This window comes from Osmia bicornis, chromosome 14, assembly GCF_907164935.1.
Source record: "Osmia bicornis bicornis chromosome 14, iOsmBic2.1, whole genome shotgun sequence".
NCBI classification, from domain to species: Eukaryota; Metazoa; Arthropoda; class Insecta; order Hymenoptera; family Megachilidae; genus Osmia; species Osmia bicornis.
In genome coordinates, this window is record NC_060229.1 from 5,653,394 (window position 1) to 5,676,383 (window position 22,990).

At 35.0% G+C, this 22,990-nt stretch overlaps 5 protein-coding genes across 5 annotated transcripts in view; 4 read left to right on the forward strand and 1 right to left on the reverse strand.

Annotated features, from left to right (window-relative positions):
• LOC114876813 (receptor-type guanylate cyclase gcy-4-like) overlaps positions 1-12,822 on the forward strand; it is a 31,611-nt gene extending 18,789 nt beyond the window's left edge. Inside the window, exons 2-12 of the mRNA XM_029188653.2 lie at positions 2,333-2,438; positions 2,550-2,775; positions 3,129-3,617; positions 4,351-5,263; positions 6,008-6,121; positions 6,262-6,657; positions 7,400-7,746; positions 7,826-8,341; positions 8,815-8,927; positions 9,007-9,214; positions 9,297-12,822. Coding sequence (XP_029044486.2) covers positions 2,348-2,438; positions 2,550-2,775; positions 3,129-3,617; positions 4,351-5,263; positions 6,008-6,121; positions 6,262-6,657; positions 7,400-7,746; positions 7,826-8,341; positions 8,815-8,927; positions 9,007-9,214; positions 9,297-9,870 — 3,987 coding nt within the window. The 5' untranslated portion in view covers positions 2,333-2,347 and the 3' untranslated portion in view covers positions 9,871-12,822. The remainder of the gene's footprint in view (positions 1-2,332; positions 2,439-2,549; positions 2,776-3,128; positions 3,618-4,350; positions 5,264-6,007; positions 6,122-6,261; positions 6,658-7,399; positions 7,747-7,825; positions 8,342-8,814; positions 8,928-9,006; positions 9,215-9,296) is intronic.
• A 2,288-nt stretch (positions 12,823-15,110) lies between these two features.
• On the forward strand, positions 15,111-15,831 carry LOC114876820 (succinate dehydrogenase assembly factor 3, mitochondrial). The gene is made up of 2 exons (XM_029188662.2): positions 15,111-15,293; positions 15,435-15,831. Exons 1-2 carry the CDS (start codon positions 15,117-15,119, stop codon positions 15,612-15,614), a joined length of 357 nt encoding a protein of 118 aa, XP_029044495.1. The 5' UTR covers positions 15,111-15,116; the 3' UTR covers positions 15,615-15,831.
• Positions 15,832-15,911: 80 nt separating this feature from the next.
• On the forward strand, positions 15,912-17,801 carry LOC114876818 (acyl-coenzyme A diphosphatase NUDT19-like). The gene is made up of 6 exons (XM_029188660.2): positions 15,912-16,000; positions 16,080-16,181; positions 16,436-16,778; positions 16,876-17,111; positions 17,185-17,340; positions 17,404-17,801. The coding sequence occupies exons 2-6, from the start codon at positions 16,098-16,100 to the stop codon at positions 17,680-17,682; spliced, it is 1,098 nt and encodes a 365-aa protein (XP_029044493.1). The 5' UTR covers positions 15,912-16,000; positions 16,080-16,097; the 3' UTR covers positions 17,683-17,801.
• A 97-nt stretch (positions 17,802-17,898) lies between these two features.
• Positions 17,899-20,366, forward strand: LOC114876817 (DNA primase large subunit-like). Its single transcript, XM_029188657.2, has 8 exons — positions 17,899-18,007; positions 18,146-18,304; positions 18,388-18,725; positions 18,817-19,044; positions 19,126-19,263; positions 19,319-19,697; positions 19,756-19,917; positions 19,979-20,366. Exons 2-8 carry the CDS (start codon positions 18,151-18,153, stop codon positions 20,275-20,277), a joined length of 1,698 nt encoding a protein of 565 aa, XP_029044490.1. The 5' UTR covers positions 17,899-18,007; positions 18,146-18,150; the 3' UTR covers positions 20,278-20,366.
• Positions 20,312-22,511, reverse strand: LOC114876819 (L-threonine 3-dehydrogenase, mitochondrial). The gene is made up of 5 exons (XM_029188661.2): positions 22,169-22,511; positions 21,651-21,914; positions 21,132-21,392; positions 20,628-20,894; positions 20,312-20,559 (listed from the first exon to the last, which is right to left on the reverse strand). Exons 1-5 carry the CDS (start codon positions 22,302-22,304, stop codon positions 20,399-20,401), a joined length of 1,089 nt encoding a protein of 362 aa, XP_029044494.1. The 5' UTR covers positions 22,305-22,511; the 3' UTR covers positions 20,312-20,398.
• Between the last annotated feature and the right edge of the window lie 479 nt (positions 22,512-22,990).

The window sequence follows — 22,990 nt, forward strand, 5'->3', positions numbered from 1 at the left end:
TGAATGACGCACAAACTAGAAGAACTATCGTCATCATCGCTGACGAATTTACTGTATGATACCACGCCAAATGCCTAAAACAGACGATGACTAGCTAGTTTCCACGGCCAGGCGACTTACTTTCATCTTGATAGCCCGTTGACCTATTTCAGAATGATTTTATTATACGATGATGTTTGTAAATTGAAATTTGCTCTTTGAATCACTCATTTTACGCTTCAGGCAGTGATGGGCAGATTAACCCTTTCGCCAATGATTTTTTCGGTAGTTACGTCAGTCAGAGTTAACTATTCGTTGCTTTGATTTTAAAATAAATAAAGAAAAATGAAATATGCATCCTTGACTGACCAAGCAAATTATAATTAGAATAAAACTCAAAATTCAAACACACTGAAAGTATCAAGCAATTTTGACACATGACTGCAACGCCATGTTGTAGGGCAAGGGGTTAATTAACCCTTTGACTGCTAAGGACGCACATATGCGTCAGGTGCAATATTGTGTATCTTAATCATAATAAAAAAAAAGTTATCAATGCATATCATTAATTACACACCATATGTTATCACGTTATAATGATGTGATAAAACAATGGGAAAAAAGTGAAAAAATAAATTAAGAAATAAAATGAAATAAAAGAGAAATGATAAGTGTTATTAACTTAATTTTTATTTCATACACAAAACGTTTACACACGTTACATACATATGATTAATTGTCTACTGTTTGTTAAGTGTGTAATAAATATCACTTTTTCATGGCGTTAATATCGATTTTGAGTTACATGATATGACTCATGCTCGGCCGACAGAACATCGTTGGTCATTTGATATACATATAGATTGTAGTGTGATAAAAACAAGAGAAAGAAATAAATAAAATGTAGCTGGTCAAATATGTTGTTTGCAAGAAAAAATCGTTACAAGAAAGATATTAACCGTACGTTATTGTATCTGGTATGACCGCGACCCGGCGTATGTGCACGATGCATATATAATATTAAAATATGCAAAATTTAAGAGGCAAACGTAGTATATAATATATTAATGGATTCAGAAAAAGATTTATGTTCTTTTTTGTTATTATGTAAGTGGTGATTGCTTTTAAAATAATGTTATAAACCAATTTTTTGTTATAAAGAAATCATATTTTACCAAATTTATGGCCAGCTGTTATATGTTCATAAAAAACCATGAAACTTTTCCTTCAAAAGTTTTCTTCTATCTAGCTTTCGAGATAGCCTATTGTACCCGAAACTTTAGGTGGTTGTTTCACCCCCTAAATATGAAAACGGGCGAAAATATCTTTCCCAAAAATCAAAACAATCGGAGGCGGACACCTAGAAAACCTTCCTTGCAAGTGTCGCTTTAATGTAATTGTGAAACATAAATTTGTTACTGGCGACGATAAGTATGCACAGATTCTGTGAAAGACGCGTTAGTCAGCGTAGTCGCGTTCGCAAGAAACCAGTATACGATTCCGCAGCTGGCCAGCTTCGATCGAAAATAAAAGTGAGCAAGGGAATCGGATCACGAGGTGATCAGCAGAAACGGCGCAGTTCATTCGCCCACGAGACACTTGGGTTGAAAAGTCAAAGCGCCTGCCGTTTGCTAAGAATAACTCGCGGCGATCATTGCTTCTTGTCACCTTCGTCGTCGCGCTGTTTCTGTTCGTCGTTGTAAACAATCGCGTTAGCTAGCGCGCAAATATTTCCCGACGTCGTCGTCGTCACCTTCCTCCGTCGACGCGCACCCCACCTGTCTAAACTGGCTGAGGAAATCTCCTTTCGACAAAGTTTCTCCTTATGACTCTTATTTCACCATCCGTTCTATTTTTATATTCGACAAAGTTTCATTGAAACCAAAATCCAATTCCCTAATTAGAAACTTTTCTGTTTGTCAATTTACTCTTTGCATCATGCTTACCTGCTGGTACCAGGGATCCCTCCGGAGAGTCGGCGACGCACGGTCGTTAGGTACCTACGACTTCCAATCGATATTGATATCTCTGTAAATAATAATTAAAAAAGAAATTCAGATATTATTACTAATTAGGTGATAGAGTTTATATCATGTACCATTTGACGATAAGAACGTCAACTTGTGCTTCTGAAGGTGTCATATTAGTGGTACAACAGATAAGGCTCAGACTTATCTCAGGTTTCGTTCTACAGAAAAATGAGTGAATGTTTGTAGGATACAGGTGCACTTGACTCTGTTTGAATAAAAAGAAATAAAACTTTGCCAGCTAGCAGGAGAATATATATTTGTATTAAAAATAATTCAATAAGGGATTCTTCTTCGATAGTAACAAATTTTTGTTTATCTTTCAGGAGAAGAAAATCAAGATGCTGAGAGCTGGGTCTATATTTGGTGTGTTGGTCCTGTTGATCATCGCAAATATCGTAATGTCGAACCGTTGCCTAACGAAGCTCGAAGGTAAATCAATCATCACTTAATTAAAGACAAACCTTCTGCCTACATCCTTACCGAGAAAGGTCAATCAATCTTGGAAAGATCAATTGAAACTTGCACGATTCATTTCAACAGAGGTCAATCCGAAGAGGGTGGTCCAGATGGACGGACAATCATTGAGCATTAATTTCGAGGTTTCCGATAGAGTGACGCAGAGGCTATCCACGATAATAATGAAAATCTTCTTGACGGAAGTGCTCGGTTACACAGGAGTGTCCGTCTTTGAAGTCGAAGATGAATTCAATGCGAGCGACACTTTCAGGAGGTTGACCGATGGCGTCTCTTTCACTGGACAGAGAATGTAAAATTTTAAAATTCTATCTAATATTAATTACACGATATTGCTACGCGATGAAATAAGATTCAGCTCGAAAAAGTATGAAGCAACGTTTCTTTTTATACGTGGATGTTGCGAATCACAGTTCGATGGATTTGCATACAAATTGATATATAATGTATCTCGAGATCTTTTAAGATTAAAGGCTGGAAATTTGAAATATTCTGTAATTGATGATATTTCTACTGACAGATGATTTTTAAATTTCAAAATTCAAAAATTATATTTAACTTTTACGCGGTTTTACAAACAACACCGTTTTCGTTAGAATATAAAAAAGGAAGGCACGAAAATAAATTGCTAATTTGGTGCACTAGACTCCCAATGTCAATGGTGAACATGGAGGTATGGGTCCCGCCACAGTTGGACACGATGCCATTGTTAAACTCGAACGACGTGAAGGAATGCGGTTCCATTGCACCGCCAGGTCATTTCGGTTGGTTCGTTCCCGAATCGTTATCCAGGCTCGGTGACAGTTGGATAACCTTCGCCAGACGAGAGACAGTGGCTCGATTCGATGTCGATGAAATCACGTTAAATAAAATCAAGAATTTCACCGTGAATCCAGTCAACAGAACTTATTACTGCAAGGAAACGTACTGTCAGCAAGGAATGTATGTTCCGGAACGATGTCAGGGTCAACCTTGTGCTCTGCTATTGACCAGTTATCCAAATGTAACTGACTATGTGAGAGAACATATCGACGAGTTAAATTTATATGTAAAAGTAATTTGGGTCGGACCGAACCTGAAGCATCTGACTGAAACGTTGATCAGGGAATACTCGACGGTGCCATATGCGAATAGGTATATTAGTTTAATCTATTTTTTATCTATGAATAATATTCCCTCTTAAAATGGAAAGTGGCCACTTTAAAGTTTTAGAATTCAAAGATTCTAAGACTCTGTGATTCTAAGATTCTAAGATTCTAAGATTCTAAGATTCTAAGATTCTAAGATTCTAAGATTCTAAGATTCTAAGATTCTAAGATTCTAAGATTCTAAGATTCTAAGATTCTAAGATTCTAAGATTCTAAGATTCTAAGATTCTAAAATTCTAAAATTCTAAAATTCTAAAATTCTAAAATTCTTGGATTCTAACATTCTAAGATTCTAAGTTTTTAAGATTCTAAGATTCTAAGATTCTAAGATTCTAAGATTCTAAGATTCTAGGATTCTAAGATTCTGAGATTCTGAGATTCTGAGATTCTGAGATTCTAAGATTCTGAGATTCAAAAATTCTGAGATTCTAAGATTCTAAAATTCTAATTGTAAGATTCTAAAATTCTAATTGTAAGATTCTAAAATTCTTGAATTCTAAGATTCTAAGATCCTGCGATTCTAAGATTCTAAGATTCTAAGATTCTAAGATTCTAAGATTCTAAGATTTTAAGATTCTAAGATTCTAAGATTCTAAGCTTCTAAGATTCTAAAATTCTAAAATTCTAAAATTCTAAAATTCTCCCATCAAGTCTCGACGACTCCTTCTGCTCCCCCAATCTCTAGGCTCCACCTCACCTATACCCCTTTCATTCCCCAGATCTCTGGTGATCTTGCACTGGACACCGAGCAGCGTGATACCCAACGAGCGCGACTTCACAACCATCGAATTCCCCCGCTGCAGCAGTAAAACCACCGAAGTCGGTTGCAAATACGAATCCAACAGGCTGACGAAATTAGTCTGGGCCAGGCTAGAGTACATCGCGAAGCTCGCCTTCGAGGCGATCAATCACGCTAGGTTCACAGGCGAGATGTACGAGGACCTGATCAATCGTTACAACAAATTGTCAGGAAGCATGGACGAAGAGGAAATTGCGTGCGATTGGTTGAGGGACAATTTGAACTACACCCTGGACGTATGGATGCCGAACAATGCCGACAAAAATATTCTCTTCGTGGGTGGGATATTCCCCATGAACGAGGCGTTTTATTCTGGTAAATCGATCCTGATCGCAGCCAGAATGGCGAAGGAAGCGATCAACGTGAACAACACGGTCCTCAGGGATTACAATCTGACCCTGTTGGCTAGCGACGGTCAATGCAAATCGGACATGGTGATGAGGTCCTTCATCGATTACATAGTTCACAATCAGTACGAGAAATTGGTCGGTGTCTTGGGACCAGCTTGCTCGGAAACCGTGGAACCACTCGTTGGAGTTTCGAAGCACTACAAGACGGTCGTCATCAGCTATAGCGCTGAAGGATCCAGCTTCAACGATCGCACGAAATACCCGTACTTCTTCCGTACGATCGGCGAAAACAAGCAGTACAAACATGTTTATCTGCAGCTGTTGAAGAAACTAGGATGGCGACGAGTGGCGTCGTTGACGGAGGACGGACAGAAATACACGGAGTACATATCCTACATGCAAGACATGTTAAGGGACAATGGGATCGTGTTCGTGGCGAATGCTAAATTCCCAAGAGAACGGGAGGCTGATGTGATGACTAAGGTAAATGAATTTGGGTTACGTTGATATTACTGATGATGTTCCCATCGATACTCGTTTCACTGACGTCGGTTTCATATCTCTGCACTTTCGAATACGCATTGTCTACTTAATTAGCAGTGTACCGTTATTGATTAAGTGCAACGTCAATAATCGTTGTAACAATGAATTATTCATTTTGATGAATAAATTGCACGTGAGGTGTTTTAGATTATAGATATTAGAGACTCGGGAATTATGGAAAATAGATTGTAATAATATAGGGTAACGTTATGGGTTACCCTATGTGGAGGCAATTCATTTTTTAATTTTCTGAATAATATTGACACGTTGAATTCCATGGTGATTAAAAAAAATTTAAACATTGTTGTACTAATAATTTTTTAATTTTAATTTTTACTTAGTTCTTCTACACACTTACTATAACAGTGCTATTTATAAATTCTATTTCAATTTCTTGTAATTATTCATTTACATAAAATTTCTCGCACGTGTCATTAATGATCCTCGTAGCACTCAACGTGGTAAACATTATTTATAACGGATGCAACGAAACATGCGTAAACTAGTAAAGGAAAAGTCTATAAATATCGATAGACAAACGTCAGGCATGCAACGTGGGCCGTGAAAAAGTATGATGATTTCTATCTTTATGCAAATGCGAGTCAATTTCATATGCTCACGTGTCGCTAAAAACTCGACGATATACGTTTGACAGACCTAATGAGGGAACATTCTACTTTACAGTACCTGCAAGATTTGAAGCAGAAAAGGGCAAAAATCATCATCGCTGATGTGTATGATCAAGTAGCTCGGCAAGTGATGTGCGAGGCGTACAGATTAGAAATGACTGCTGTTCAGGTACCAATAAAAAAATAACGATATTAAATTTCAATATAAAATTTATTTTGTATTAATCTTAATATAAAATTTATTTTGTGTCAATTTCAATGCAAAATTAATTTTATTACAAAAATATATTTCACTTTTAATCGTTGAAGGGGTACGTTTGGTTCCTGCCTCTTTGGCTTCGCCCGGAATGGTACGACACCGATCAATACAATCAACAAGGGGAACAGGTGCCATGTACTACGTTCGAAATGAGCAAAGCTATAAACGGTCACCTAGGTCTGTCGCACGCGTATTTCGCTCCGGACGACGACATTATGCAACAAGGAATAACTGTAAGACAATGGCGCGATCGTTACGAGCAATATTGTCAGAAGAAACGTCAACCACCTTCGAATTACGCTGGTTTCGCCTACGATGCCATGTGGACGTACGCTTACGCGATGGATAGGCTTCTTAAGGAGAATCAGAGCTACGTCTTTGATCTTCATAGTAGTCAGACTATCAATAGATTGACGGACATCATTGGCGCGACGGATTTCTATGGGGTACGTAGAAAAATGTACCAAAACCGGACTTTGAAATTAAAAAATTAGTGCTTAGTATCCCTAATGATTAATATTATCCGGTGTCCGAGCCTTCCTTATCATAATTAACCCTCATGATACCTACCTTCATTAAAACCTATCCTAACAACATCTCCATTTATTAAAATTATTTTAAACTTAGCCTTTTTTTATTGAATCATATTACCTACGTTTATTAAAATCTACCCACATTTCATAATTCTTTAGTTAATTTTTATTTTATCCTTACTTATTTTAAGGAGCAGTTACTATAATATCTTTATTAAAATCTGCCCTTAGAACATCTTTGATAATTAAATTTATCCTATCCTCAGCTTTCTTTATTTAAATTTATCCTTATATCACCCACCTTTATTAAAATCTATCCACACAACATCATTCTTCAATTAATTTTTATTTTATCCTTACTTATTTTAAGAAAAAACTGCTCTAACATCACCTATTTTTATTAAAATTTGTTCCAAACAGCATCTTTGATAATTAAATTTGTCCTTCCTTATCAGAATCTACCTTAATATCACCCAGCTTCATTAAAACCTATCCTAACATCTTTGTTTATTAAATTGATTTCAAACTCTGCCTCGTTTATTAAAATCTATTCAACAGTCTGACTATTCATTACTACTTCTACTGTGATGATCAATAAAAAGAAAATCACAGGATATCTATTATCGTATACAGGAAAATAAAACACTGGTTTCAGGTGTCAGGGAGGATCAAATTCTTCGGTGGTCCTTCAAGATACTCGGTGATCAATATTGTCCAGTTCGTCAACAACGAAACCCGACTGGTCGGTAATTTCTACCCAAATGTATCAGAAACGAAACACGAAGTGGTCGGTGGTAGATTGGACTTGAACGTGTCCGCCTTCACGTGGCTGTCGAAGACAATGCCCGACGATGGTTTAGAACCACCCCAACGATGCGTGATAGCCGGATTCGCTGATTTCTTGAACGTATCCTGTGAAGTCGCTTTTGTTATAGTTAATTTCCTAGGCTTCGGTTTACTCGGCGTTATTTTGATCATTGGATTCTTCATCATTAAAAGAAAGTGAGTACATTTCGCAATGATTGTACCATCCTTTGATTTTATATGCGATTTCAATATGTTTTAAATTTATTTTGTTCAGATACGAACAGAAAGTACGTCTTCACGAGAAGTACATCAAATCATTGGGCTTGGATTTCGCACACGCTGACACTTCTGATTTGGACAAGTGGGAAATACCCCGAAAGAGTGTAGTGATTAACCGAAAATTAGGGGAGGGTGCATTCGGTACCGTCTACGGTGGTGAGGCGTACTTCGCTGAAAAAGGGTGGCTCGCTGTGGCTGTGAAAACACTGAAAGTTGGAAGTTCCACCGACGAGAAATTAGATTTCCTTAGCGAAGTTGAAGTAATGAAGAGATTCGAACATAAGAACATCATTAAATTGTTGGGGGTGTGTATCAAGGGCGAGCCTGTGTTAACCGTCATGGAATTTATGCTGTATGGTGATCTGAAGACGTATCTTCTCGCTCGAAGGCATCTTGTTAATAATCATGGTTACGAAGATTCGGACGAAATTTCGAATAAAAAATTGACCGCGATGGCGTTGGACGTGGCCAGGGCGCTCAGTTACCTGGCTCAAATGAAGTATGTTCATAGGTAAGTTGAACAATATTTTTTATTTTATTACAAAGGAATATCATATCCTTTGATATACATTAGTAATTAACGATTCTGGACATTAGTAACGGATTTTCTGAAATTATACAAGGTGTTGCCAAAAAAATCGACGGCTTGACAAAAAGAGTTGTCAGTAGTATAACAGCGATTAATGCCATTAAATTTGCCTTTGAGTGCGGTGAGTGTCGACCGAAAAAGAGTGTGGTGTGAGACTTACGAAAGGCACATGAGGATTAATTAGAGAAACTAATTCGCCTTTTTTCTAATATCATTAAATTCAGTTTCGCTAATTATGACAAATTATAGACATAGGACGATAGGGTGCATAACGCAGGAACTTGTGTTGTATACTTTCTATCAATTTAATATGTTTCATATTATCAATAACTTCCTCGTTCATAATTTCAATGATTCTAATATTATTAACCGATTTTTTCTTTTTCATTTTTCAGAGACGTTGCCTCTAGAAACTGTTTGGTGAATGCTCACCGTGTGGTGAAGCTCGGTGACTTCGGTATGACCAGGCCGATGTACGAAAACGATTATTACAAATTTAATAGAAAAGGTATGAAATTATAAATTGTATAGTTTTCGCAACTGTAGTAAACGGATCACACTATATACAATTTATAATGTTCTTCCAGGTATGTTGCCAGTGAGATGGATGGCACCAGAATCTCTAGGTCTAGGAATCTTCACTCCAGCCTCGGATGTCTGGTCCTATGGTGTTCTACTTTATGAGATTATCACTTTCGGCAGTTTCCCATTCCAGGGGATGAGCAACAACGAGGTGCTTACTCATGTGAAGAATGGAAACTCGCTGGCTGTTCCTAAAGGAGTGAAGTGCCAACTGTAGGCTTGATTTCCACTATAACTAATTGATAAATCTTATACTAAATTTTCAGAATAATAATAGAAAAGTTACATGTTACAGAGAAAATATGATATATTCTTGCTGGAGGGTGGACCATACGAAGAGGCCAACCGCCCCCGAGATCGTCGATTTCCTAGCCACGAATCCCCGAATAATATCCCCGTGTTTAGACGTTCCTTTGGCCAGCGTGCAGATGGAGCACACCGGACAGCTCGATATGCAATTAACAGAGAACTTCCGGAAATTCTCTTTGCCCTGGCCACCTAATGCTCAGACTACTCGATCCTCCACGTCGATCTCCAGTCCTTCGGAGATGCCCAATCCTCCTCTGCTCGACATAAACTGCCAGGACGATAAACAGAACCAAGACTCGCTATTAGGTGACGCGACCTCCGATCTGGACAGTACGAAACCTTTATTGATGAATTCGGAAAATTCGTCGTCGGGAATAGCACTGCAAAATTTGCAGAAGAACGAAGAACAGGCGCACAGATACGTGAACATTCAACCTGGTGTATCAGCCAGCTTCGATTATCCTGGAAAAGGACGTAAAGATCCTGGAAATATTCAAATGGAAGAGAGGAACGCTATGCTGTCGAAACAGAGGCATTCGGAGGATGTCTCGATACTTTGACAGCACCAACCGCTAATGATTTCGCGACAGAAATCAGTGGTGCACTTCTACAGGCGCGCCGAGGGCATATTTGGAAAATATGCGAAATGGTCGTACAGAAAGTCGAGCGTTTAATCGATCAGCCATGATTGATCAGAGGATAACATGATTCCAAGTACGATCTGGTATATCCCGGTTCCTCGAGAGGAACTTCAGGCATCGTTAAACTTTTTGTTCACGTGAAGATTAAAATCCTGCCGATTAAGTTGACGATTAAACGAAGCTACAGACAAATCATAAGTACCAGTGATGAACACGATACGATATCAGTTGCAATAAGCGAAAATATACCGGTGCGAGTATGGAGATGAACTGATTCCGTAGATTTTCGCTCAATCCACTTTTGAGACTGATACATACACGCATATATTATATATAGAAGAATTAAGTTATCGATGCGACAACGATGGAAATCTCTGGAAAAATTTCAACAGAGAAGAAATATTTTTTTTTTTTCATAGTTATAAAGAATTTGAGATAATTTCAATAGATAAAGAATAATGAATAAAGTATTTTCTTATTTAATGTAGAAATTTCCATCGAGGTTGCGACAAAGAGAAATAAAAGAAAGGCTGCTTCAATTACGACTGACAAACTTCGTTTCCGCGCAAAATTTCACAAGTAGCATTTTTTCTGTTCACGTACAGTCATTTATAAGAGTATTGCAGTACACGAAAAGATCGGTGACTGTTTGAAAACAATTAAATCAGAAGACTTTCCAGGCAATCGTATCGAGAATAAGTTCGCGCATTTTCAGACGAATCAAAAGAATAAAAAACAAGAGCAATATTTTTACACGGAGCACCAATGTTCACGTAACCATGACATTTGTATAGAGACGTATATATTTTATTCAAACACGTTTCAAAATCGCCGGGAACATAGTTAATGAAGATAAAGGGTCCGACTAGTCGCCCTTCCAGTTCCAAGTATATATGTATACACGATATAATATATTTTTTGACCCGCCTTTTACGCAATATACCTATTACTTAGCAATTTAGAAGAAGAAGAAGAAGAAGAAGAACAAGAAGAAGAAGAAGAAGAAGTAGAAGAAGAAGAAAGCTGGGAATCCAGTTTCTAGATCCTCGCTAGAATCCTAATGAAATGCAACAAAACGGTTACTATATTATATACAAGATCACACCTAGCGATTATTTATTAATTTAACCAGAGAAACTCTGATCGAGACTACTTTTTGTAAAATACAATTAACGTATCAGAATATTCTCTTGTCGCGGGCTTCGTACTGAAAGCAATTTATTTTTATTTATAGTTAGAAACGTGGCTCGTGATGAGAGGGATGATTAGTCTATTTCTTTAGGTGCAATAACATTCTACGTCTTTGTATAAACTACTAAAGATTTCTTAGATATATATGTATGTTATTAATGGGGTACATGTCAGAGTGGCCAATCTACTTTTAAAACACGATTATACATGTTGATGTTTGTATAAAATTTATCAAAATATATTCTATTCTCGTTGTTTGATATCGGCGTGACTAGGTAGGGCGCAGGGTGAGCTTGCCCCCCTTCCAAAAAGAAACGGACTGGAACCCTTATCAATCGAAGATTTTAAGATTTGACCGTTCCAGAATTCCAAAATTCTAATAATTTTGAAAAACATCCTAGTCACGTCGAAGTTGCTTGAAATATTTATACTTTTAATTAGAAAATGATAGAAAAAGATATTCAATGATAATCATTAGAAATTAGATTATAAACACAGTGATGAATAGATGTGATTATAATAGAAAAATTTCGTGAAAATTTGTTTAAATATGTTTAAATATTGTTGAAAATTTGTAAATCTATTGGTCACACGAATTTGTACCTGTGTAACTACAGGTTGCCTGAATTTTAATGCCAATGGTCAAAAAAACGATATTCTTTCGTTCCATTATAATTAGTTTATTAACAAGACGATTTATTTATTTTCGTATTTATTATGGATGTCGAGACTTTGACCACTTTCGTTGCTCATTATTCTAAGGACGTTTTCATACTTTATATGATTTTTCTAGTAAAGCATTTTTTTTTTCTTTTTGTTTTCTCTTTTTATTTATCCAAAGAATATGTTCCTAGTGTTTGACCAATTAAAATTCAGACACTCTGTGCCCTCTGTAAGCGTTAAACTATCATCGTTGTCTAGTTAACAATTATGAATCAGTGATGGGCAGATAAAGTGCTCACTGAGAAGCTCGTGGGTAATTTGGTAATTTGAAGATTTGAAAATTAAGAAATATCAAATTGAGAAGTTGAGTAATTGACTATCCATCATTACCCCTCGTGGGCAAAATTGCCTATTGCTGCTGTAATCACATAAGATGACTGAGGGGAACGATTAACCGACAGAAAGTATTTTAAAATTCTCACGTTAATTCCAGTTCGTAGTTGCTTCGAATTCACAAAACCATGAAATACCTTCAATCGTACGTCCATTTTTTTTTATACCTTCGAAGCGATTTAGAAAAAAAGCACTCGATCATAATTCATGTTACATCGCGTCGATCAACGACACGCTTATCGTAGTACTTAGTGGTAAATTTCTTCTTCTATTTTCCTTTTTTTTTATGCCGGGTATAATTAGACTAATCAAGCAAACATCTGTTTTCGAAGATGTAACAAGGCTTTTCTTCTACATTTTCTGTAGAAAATGAAAATGAAATAATCGTACACGATAACGTGTACGGGACAGTACAATCCTTCCTAAATAGCTTTACATTAAATTTCACTGTAATAAAATCTATCGCGATGTTATTTATTCATAAATTGTACAGTTGTAGTTTTATATTCGTTGCAGATGATAAAATGTATGAAATGTTACGCGTCTATTGTTCTTGTACAGATATAGTTATCGATCGATAACATATTTATTATGCTTTCACAAATTAAATTATATAGAAAAACGGTTTTTTAACGTATTCCTACCCCCTTTATAATAAGAAATATGAAAATGATGAATTTTAATATAAATATATACATTTCAATAATAATGATTTAAATAAAAAAACTTGCAATATATCCATGCGAAAATGTGTAAAAATAATAAATTTCAATAGATATAGCAATAGTTTAAATAATAAATTAGTATGAAATTAGAAATTGTAGTGAAACAGTATTCAATAATAATAATTTTTAGGAATATTGCAATATATTTAAACGCAAATCTGAAAGAGTAATAAATTTTAATAGATATAGTAATAATTTAAACAATAAATTATTACAAAAGTAAAAATTGTAGTAAAATAAATTTTAATAACAGTAATATTAGAAAATTTTGCAGTATATCCACGCGAAAATGTAAAAAAATAATAAATATTAATAGATGTAACAATAATTTAGTTCATAAATTTTATAAATAAATTTTAATAAAATAATTATCAAATTAGAGTGGAGGTATCCTGCCGTGACGGCGGTGAAGCGGAGCGTCATGGTTCATCAGGCACCCTTGTAAACTGCTCGTCCTCGATCAAGATCAAATCAAATCAGTCTTATAACAACTGCCGAGGGGTACGACTCTACCTGTCAAATACAGGTACGTGTTCGCAACCAGGGTGTTCGTGCATATGGTCATATATGTGTTACCATATTGTTACTGTGTATGCCTATGGTGTTTTCCATGCATTTTGGAATATTTATACGGATTTATTAGTGGGTTTTATGGTGTAGTCTCCAAGTGTTTTAGCATTTTTATACAAGTGCATGAGTATGTCCTATGGTGTGGTCCCCCATGTGTTTTAGAATGTATACGCATGAGCTTTATGGTGTTTTATGGTATGGTTCTCCGTGCGTTTTGGCATGTTTATACGGATTTACTAGTGTACTTAATGGAATAGTTCCTTATGTGTCTTGCTGTGCTTTTCCAAGGTTCCCTAAATGTTTTTCTATACTTTTTCAAATGTATTATTGTGTTTTATGCGAATTTTTAAATTTGCAGAGTTATAAATATTTGTTTATTGCATATTTATATGAATTTGAACACGTACAAGAATCGTGATTTTCTTTTGTTTCAGAAGGATGCTTTGACCAACGGGAGGATTGCCATTTCTGAGACGAGCTACTGATCAATAGGTCAATCATGGATCAACCATGGTTCACTGAGGGATATTGCGAGCGCAGTGGTGCAAGTCAACGATCAGTGAGTCGCATGCTTTATAGTTCCTCCGGTCCCCACCACGTCGTGGGACGAGTAGTCCAAAACGACATGGAGGCTGGTTGTAATTTATATCTTCTGAACGAATATAGTGACTCTCGAATATCATTGTATCATTTTTATACAATGATAATCGTGCAAATTGTTTTTCCGTGTTATATTTATTAGTTCAGACTAAGGTTTTCTTGTGAATAATGTTTACATGTACATAATTCCAGTTAAAAATGTAGAGAAGTCAGATGAACCTCTGATTACAGAATACATTTTCTCTTTTTTGTACGTAGAAGAAGGTATTTCGCGATGAGCAGAATTCAAAGTCAAAGTAATAAGCATGAATATCTTTAATTGTTCGAACTAATTACTTTGATACCGAAATCGCTTTTTAAATTGAAACATTCTTTTCATTTATTTTGCTAATATTGAAAAGAATGGTTTTAAATATAGCAATAGATAGGCAGGTAGTTTATCCGATCCGATCTAATCCGATTTGACAACCGACTATCGAATCGAACTCATTATTCATTTTACTAATTAATTAACGAACCGACTTGCTTTAGCGACTTATTGTTTATTTATCTATCTAATGATTTCCCTGTAAGGGCAGGCGAGGTACGTTTACGTACCCCTTTTTCGCCTCAAATTGGGGTGTTTAATTGGGGTGCATTTCGCGCCTCTGTCATCTGTGAGGGTGACGTATTCTGGGAACATTGGTTACCTTTTACCCTTCTGTTTTCACCCTATTTGAGAAAATTTTGTTCTTTCTAGAATACAAAAGTGTCTTCTGTGAATTAGGCATAATGCCTGCTGGCTCAAGGTATCATACCATATATGTATCATACTCAATGGAGGGGACACCTTCTCCTCCACTGGCTTAGACCACCATTTCCTCTAGAGGGTCTGCGAACTTGCTCGAGGGTGTACTCAAAGATTGGTACTGATACTACTGAATCCAAATGTACCGCATTGAACTTGAAAATAAATTATCGTAGTAAAAAATATTAAATACTAATAATTTTTTGATATGCGTACATAGTTTCAACTAATAAATTATGCCCACTTTTTCTCACACACAACGCGTTAGAATATTATACAAAACAATTTTGAGGTTACATCGTGGTTTACCGGTTGAAATTCAACCTTTAGGAAATAGTTATGTTCGTGATGAATTTAGAAGACATAAAAACTGTGACGAGGTTGCAGCATTAACATTTCTAAATGAGTGGACAGTAAGTAATTTTAGTTATTTTGTTGAAACTTTTCTTTAGGAAGTTTAGGTTAACTTTCATTCAACTTCCGCATGAGGTTAATTCTAACAAGGTCATGATCTTTTTTGTATCTAAACTTTAGTATTTATTATTTCCCTATAGGATTATGCAGTAATGCTTGCCAAACAGCTTGGCATAAAAGGACCACATACAGCTAAACCTTTAGGTCAAGACTTAAAACAAGAAGATCTTGATAAGTTCAGAGATGAACAAGTGTATCAGTTATATGAACTGATGAATGCAGCAACTGGTAAAGAGGATAAAAATAAAAAAGAAACATGACATAGACTTTTCAATAAATTAAAATATTTTACATGGCATAGCTTCTCACATTGTGTCACTCACATAATTTATTAATATAACTGTAATTATGTATATAAACTATGTATAGTATCTTACTTTTAGACAAACATTGCACTATTACTTTCAGTGTAAATTCATGTACAGAATTGAAAAAGTTGTCCTAGTTCAATAAAGCTTGTTAAATACCTACCACAAAGACATAACTTTAAAAAACTTATTATTAATTTTGAATTTTTTTAATTTTCAACTTATCAAAAGTCGAATGCTATCGATAATCGTTATTTGATGTCACGTCAACATTCAATTCCTATTACGTATATAGTTTATTTAGTTAGGTTAAAAACCAAATGTTACAATTGTATTAGGTTAGGAACAGTTTTATTTATGGGACCATAACCTTAATTAATATATACAAATTTGTGAATATTATTTTAAATTAAACAGGTTTGCTTAATAATAAATATGAAAGTTTGGAGAGAATCTGCTAGTTTAATCTTAGCAGCTCGTCATACACAAAAGTACATTAATTCCTCCTTACCCTCAAATGTAAGTATCACATAATTTATGCCTTTTATTCAACATATGTTATGTATACCAAAATCATATAAACATTTATTACTGTTTATAGCAAATAAAAATAATCATCAAACACCTAAACTTAATTGATTCTAATGATATTACGAATATCGTATCATCGATCGCAATCTACAAAACGCGCGAAAATTTAAATTTCATTTGCTACGAAAAATCATTCAGCTTTTTCTAAAATATTCAAGAGAAACTTACAAAATAACATTCAGTTTCAGTATAATTACAATTTGTTGTGTTTAAAACGTCATCAAAATTCCAAGTTTATGCCAAATACTTATGTATTCCCTGGTGGCGTGGTGGATCCCTCAGACGCTGATTTGAAATGGCACGATCTTTTCTCTGCCTTCGGTTTCGATGTTAATAGTTTCACGTCTTTAAAACCAACCACAAGTATGCGTCCTTCTATTTTTAAATCAGGACCAAACGAATTGCCAAGAGAAATTTCATTGCGCATTACTGCAATTCGTGAAACCTTCGAAGAATGTGGCGTATTAATCTGCAAGCAATCAAGAGAAGATAATGCTTACCCTGATTGGGCACAACACGTTAAAAGTAATTTTATCATTTGATTAATTCTTGTACATTTATTTTTCCTAAAACGAAGGACATTTGATAAATCATTAAACGTGCACATTTTTCATACTATCAGTTTCTGAGAATGAATTGGACAATTGGCAAACAAAGGTGCACAACGATGCAACAGAATTTTACTCGTTATGCGAAAACTTTCATTGCTATCCAGATTTATGGGCTCTTTACGAATGGAGCAATTGGTTAACACCAACTTATTATACTAGAAGACGATACGACACAGTTTTCTATTTAGCCTGTTTACCAAGCGTGCCTAACGCTGTTCCAGAAGCGACGGAAATGGTGGATTCGAAAGTAAAGTTTTATTATATCAACGGATCGATAAAATAATCTGGAGCATATCATTAATATTTTATGTATAATTCAGTGGGATGTGCCAGGAAGTTTCTTATTTTCTTCGGGTATTTTGTTGCCACCTCCGCAACAATATGAAATTGCAAGGATAGCGAAATTTGAAAGTATAGACAATTTGTTAGATTTCGCTATCGATCGAAGTAAAATAGGAGTACTTCTGAATTTGCCGGTATGTAATACTATACACTTGTCTGAATTCTGAATAATTTAAACAAATTGTGCGTGTTATTAGGTGAAGGTGGAGTTGCAGGATGGAAAAGTGCATGTTTTACCAGGAGACTCGATGTACCCTAAGGATGTTAGTTTAATCGACGAACAAATTATTAATAAAAGTGATATCACTATTCGTGAATTTAGAGAAATATCACCAACAAAAAACAGGATGGAATTTTTTAATCTTCAAGTAAAGGAACTATTCGTTCAAAATTTTGATAGTACAGATGGTCATTTAGCTCCTTTACAAGTGAAAAATGTCTACATAACTTCGTTAAATAAAAAGTCTAATCTATGATCTATTTATGTAGTAATATACAATGTTTTTTGATGCATAATCTTGTGCAATTTTGCTGTGTAAATGAAACAACGTATACTAATGTTTAATAAATGAACAATGTATTTTTTTATTTTCAACCATTTGAAATTCCGATAATTTATAATGTATTTGCGTGGTAGCATCTATCGCATTTCTCGTAATATATCGAACGATGTTTTAAAAAAAAAGGCGGGAATAAAAGCGCGGGAAACCGGTAATGAAGTAATGGCTGCTTAGCAAATGTTTTAAGTTTTCAGAAGCACTAAGAGTGAACACATACAGCAAGTAAAACATAATTAATCAAGTAAGTATGACTTATTTCTTTCGTTTTATTAACCATGATTGTTTTTCTTATTCTTCTCCTACAAACTGCTTTAAAAGTATTGCATATGAATGTGAAATTTTGGAATATATGGAAAAGAGGAATTGTATTTCATTTTAGACAATATGGAATATACTAAAAGACGGCGTTATACAGTTAATGTTGAAATCAAGGATTTACAAGATGTTTATCAACATGATTTGCAAATGTATAATTTCCCTCCATCAGGGGAAATCCCATTCATAGAGTTTCAGCAATTGGGTATGGAGAGATTAAAGCGTAAGTAGTTTGGAACATAATGATTGAATTGTTGCGTTATGGATAGCTAACCCATTTGTTGAAGTTATAATAGTATTTTATAGTTTTACAGCATCTTGAAAGCATTGCCTTAAAACAAGAGTTTAAAACATTGGATGAACGTAAACAACATTTAAATGCAGCTTTAATGAAAGATGGACTTAAGTATTTTGCGCATCTTTTATATGCAAAGGGATGCAAATCATCTGAAGAAACAGATTTACAGTATAGGAAAAAGGATCACATATCACATTTTGTATTGAGATTATCATGCTGCCAAGATTCAGATCGTCAAATGTGGTTCATTAATCATGAAGTTGACTTTTTTAAGTTGAGATTTAGTTCATTAGATAAAGAAGGAGTAGAAAAATTACTTACTATGCATAATATAGACTGTGAACAAGTAAGAAATAAAATCAATAAAGCAGAATACAAGTTAGGTGTTCATTGAGTTTATACTTATTTTTCTTTCTTTTATTTTTTGATTTGTTAAGATTACACAACAAGAAAAAGACGAAATTCGGGAAGAACTTCGTTCATCTACATTTAAGAATTCAAATATTGATACAACAGAATTTTATAAAGTGCCCTTCCAAAAAGTTGTTGATCTAGTTAGATCACGTAAAGTTTATATTGCTAAAGGGACAGCATTTATCCCACAATCAGATTTGATATCTCTGTTTGTTTCATATTTTAGGAAAAATTTAATGGAGGGTATGGAAGTAAGTTTTCAGTTACTACTACACTAAGTAACAAAGAAATATTTGAATATTCATTCATTTGGCTATATTTATATTATACAGCAAGCAAGATTTTGTGTTTCAAATATGTATGATGATGAAAGGTTAATATCTTTCCTTAAATCTTTGCCTAGTTGTTTTTCTGGTATGACACGCGTGGTTTGGTCCACAGCCACTACACCTATAGACAAATTAGACGAGGTAACTAGTGTGCCCTGTATAGTTTAACATTTGTACAATGTTAAATAATTTTCAGTTATCAAAAATATCATATCCTTTGTGTATGAGAATATTACACGAAGCACTCAACGCTAACCATCATCTCAAAAATAGTGGACGAATTCAATATGGTTTATTTCTGAAAGGTATTGGAGTGACATTGGATGATTCTTTGCAATTTTGGAGGAAAGCGTTTTCAATGAAAGTAGATGCAGACAAATTTGATAAACAATATGCTTACGCACTAAGGCATACATATGGCAAAGAAGGCAAACAGACAAACTACACTCCACTTGGGTGTCCAAAAATTATATGTTCTACAGTGGGTGCTGGTGAATACCATGGATGTCCATATAAACACATGGACTCTGGATCATTGCAAAACAAACTGTTGAGTTATGGAATGTCAGTAGCAGGTATGGATATCATTTTATTTTTAAGATATAAAGATTGAGGATTACTATTGTATTTCAGACGTTACTGAAATCGTCGAGTTAGCCAATATTGGTCATTACACTATCGCATGCGCGACCTATTTTAAGATTATGCATAACCAGTTGCCAGACAAACCTATCCTGCATCCAAATGCATATTTCGCTGAAAGTCGTGCTATATTGACTAAGAATGATTCTACAGGTAACGTAATATTTGACTGTTAAAAAATATAATAAATTATTTTAATACATTCTTTATACAGAGCCGGAAACTAAGGACAGATTTTCCCAAAGCGGAATAAGTACTACGCCTAAAATGGAAAGAACTATCGGTACACCTTCATGGAGTGCTAGTCAGTCATCGAGATTTAGCACACCAACTAGAAGCATAGATAGAACGGGTGGGACACCATTTAAAAGTATAGAAAGAGGGGGTGGGACACCATTTAAAAGTATAGAAAGAGGGGGTGGGACACCAACAAGAATAACTAAAGCGGTACCTAAAAGAATAGATGATCTAAATATGGAGGAAATCAGTGAATTAATGGAGGAAGATATGTGAAATGAATAAATTATAAAAACCTAATTGCCGTAATATTTGTTGATCATAATTTTATTATAAAATAAATAATATATTTGTAACTTTTCTAATTCACATGAATTATTTCCTAGGCGTTGCTGCATTATACATAACTATTGACTTCTTTTAATGATCGTCTACTAAAACAGTTCGTCTTAACATCGCGTACCATTGATTCCACAACTTTTTCTAAATCGTATTTGTGTTTCCATCCCCAATCTCGCCGTGCCTCGCTGTCATCGAACACTTGTGGCCAATTATCAGCTAAAGATTAAACAATAAGATATTATTTCATACATAATTAATATTTTTATAGTGTATTATTAACTGACCAATATACTGCCGCCCATCTGGTTTGTATGTGATCTTCAGATCAGGAACGTATTTCTTCAGTTCATTGAACAATTCTTCAGGAGTGAAGCTCATCGCAGTAACATTATAAACTCTTCTCTGCAATTGTTCGTCTGGTGCGTTTAAAAATTGAAAAAGCGCGGACAGACAGTCCTCTATGTATATCATCGGCAATCTCGTGTAAGGTTCCAAATAACACTCGTATTTCTTATTAAGCAAACCTTCGTGGAAAACAGCGACTGCATAATCTGGAGAGGAAAATACAACTTTTATTTTATTGTCCACGCTGTTACTCGAAGATTTACGGATCAGGAGTTAAGGGAAACGCAAGAAACGATCTCACGGCTCGTGATCAACAATTTACTAATACTATTGTCCTTGAAGAACGATGGTATTATGCAGTTATTCTAATCATCAATGGAACGACCTCCATTTTTCAATGCAAGAAGATGTAAAATTTCACTAAAGGAATCGTGATACAATACCTGTGGTACCACCACCCGGTGGGTCGTTGCTAATTACCCCCGGAAATCGGAGACACCGGAAATCAAGACCGAATCTGTGATGATAGTATTCGCCTAACAGCTCAGCGTGTACTTTACTAACACCATAAATTGTTCGTGGTCGTTGAATGGTCACATTAGGGGTGGGATTCCTCGGTGAATCTGGACCAAATGCTCCGATCGTCGATGGGATAAATATTCTTAATTTATACTGTCTTGCCAATTCAATAACGTTATGCATCCCTGATGAAAAAATTACTTAAATTACATTGTATACTGTCTTCACAGCAACATTTTCTTCAAAGGTAACTGAAAGCCACTTTCTCTAACGCACTTTCTTTCATGACTGGCGGTAAAGACGTAATTATTTTAACGACAAATTCACTCGTCAGAATACTCCGTTTCACTCGAGAGTGATTTCAGAAAGAAAATTAAAAAATTTACTCGGATGATCCGCTATGATAGTCAACCTGTTAATTAATTAATTAAAATCTATTTTACCTTCTATGTTGACCCTCACAGCAAGAGGAACGTTCTGTTCACCAACAGCACTAAGTAGAGCACTGAAGTGGATCAGCCAATCGATTCTATAATTGACCACGATTTTTTGGAGACCCTTGAAATCAAGAATATCCGCAAAAATGAAAGGTCCATTGGATGGACTTTCTTCGGTCGGTTTAATTATATCAGAAAGTATCACATTTTCGTTTCCATAGTTTTTTCGAAGGAGTTTCGCGCACTCGGTACCCAATTGTCCAAGACCACCTTGCAAGAAGATCATTACAATATAAACACGTGCTATTGATGATTAAATAACTGATAATTATTCATTGAATAATCACAGATATGTTTTTTAGTTAAGCCAGGAAAATAATGAATATTACATTCTCATGTTAAGTAACTAGGAAAAGATCGTGTTTATTTATCGTTAATAGGATAATAACTTGAGAAAACAGAAATATATAAGTAGTTTCAGAAAAAGAAATTCTATCCAATTTTTCGAAAGTGTATGCGCTTACCCGTGATAAGTATCCTCGGTGATCTCTTGCCATTTTCCATTGTTTCCTGGCAAGAACGTTCGTTCGTCATATAGTAATTTTTTAAAATGCTTCTCGAACATCGTCGCGAAATTTGAGGAATATTTTTACACCACATCTTTAATTAGAACAGTACAAAATTTCAATAAAGAGAAATAATGGCACTTTGCTTTGAAAGTTATTTAAAATTTCGATTATTTAAAATTGATTTATGGAAATTTTCGAATGGAAATATTGCAGAGAAAGATCGCGATCGTTTGTCGTGGATCGATGGAAAAATCAATCGGTCCTTTCACGCCACAGCGTCGATAAACAACTGGTATAGCCTGACATTATTCTAGGATATTATAGTATGGTGGTATAGAATGATTCTGAAAACCAGTTACAACACAGATTTCCTCTCCGTCTTGTGTATGTGCGGGAATAAATGCAGGACCTTCAACTTAATGATGAATCTGTCTGTAACGAACACGTGTAGATCCATGCGATGGTATTTTAATTTCGGAGAAAATTTCTATTCGTTTGCATCGCTATCACAGAAACTCGAAACCTGTTTCACTGTATGGTGTAATATGAAAAATTATTGTTTCAATGGATTGAATCGCCCGTTTTTATACCGTTATTTGGGTACTATTTTTGTAGAGAAAGGTGACATTTATTATTCATATGATTAAACGTGTATGCAAAATTTATAGAATCTTTTGGGTATGAATATTAATTGATAAAACTTTTTTTTTTATCTTTAATCCAGTACTTTGCCCTGACTATGAAACCTGTTATTGACATTTTGCCTTGGCTATGAGA

Excerpts from the sequence above, each read along its gene's own strand:
- LOC114876820 (XM_029188662.2), top strand. The coding sequence starts at position 15,117 with ATGCCCACTTTTTCTCACACACAACGCGTTAGAATATTATACAAAACA. Across the intron at positions 15,294-15,434 it reads CATTTCTAAATGAGTGGACA|GATTATGCAGTAATGCTTGC; the intron begins GTAAGTAATTTT and ends ATTTCCCTATAG.
- LOC114876818 (XM_029188660.2), top strand. The coding sequence starts at position 16,098 with ATGAAAGTTTGGAGAGAATCTGCTAGTTTAATCTTAGCAGCTCGTCAT. Across the intron at positions 16,779-16,875 it reads TTGGGCACAACACGTTAAAA|TTTCTGAGAATGAATTGGAC; the intron begins GTAATTTTATCA and ends TCATACTATCAG. Across the intron at positions 17,341-17,403 it reads GAGTACTTCTGAATTTGCCG|GTGAAGGTGGAGTTGCAGGA; the intron begins GTATGTAATACT and ends GCGTGTTATTAG.
- LOC114876817 (XM_029188657.2), top strand. The coding sequence starts at position 18,151 with ATGGAATATACTAAAAGACGGCGTTATACAGTTAATGTTGAAATCAAG. Across the intron at positions 18,305-18,387 it reads GGGTATGGAGAGATTAAAGC|TTTTACAGCATCTTGAAAGC; the intron begins GTAAGTAGTTTG and ends AGTATTTTATAG. Across the intron at positions 19,918-19,978 it reads GACTAAGAATGATTCTACAG|AGCCGGAAACTAAGGACAGA; the intron begins GTAACGTAATAT and ends TTCTTTATACAG.
- LOC114876819 (XM_029188661.2), bottom strand. The coding sequence starts at position 22,304 with ATGTGGTGTAAAAATATTCCTCAAATTTCGCGACGATGTTCGAGAAGC. Across the intron at positions 21,393-21,650 it reads TGTGAGGGTCAACATAGAAG|GGATGCATAACGTTATTGAA; the intron begins GTAAAATAGATT and ends TTTTTTCATCAG. Across the intron at positions 20,895-21,131 it reads ACCGGGTGGTGGTACCACAG|ATTATGCAGTCGCTGTTTTC; the intron begins GTATTGTATCAC and ends TTTCCTCTCCAG.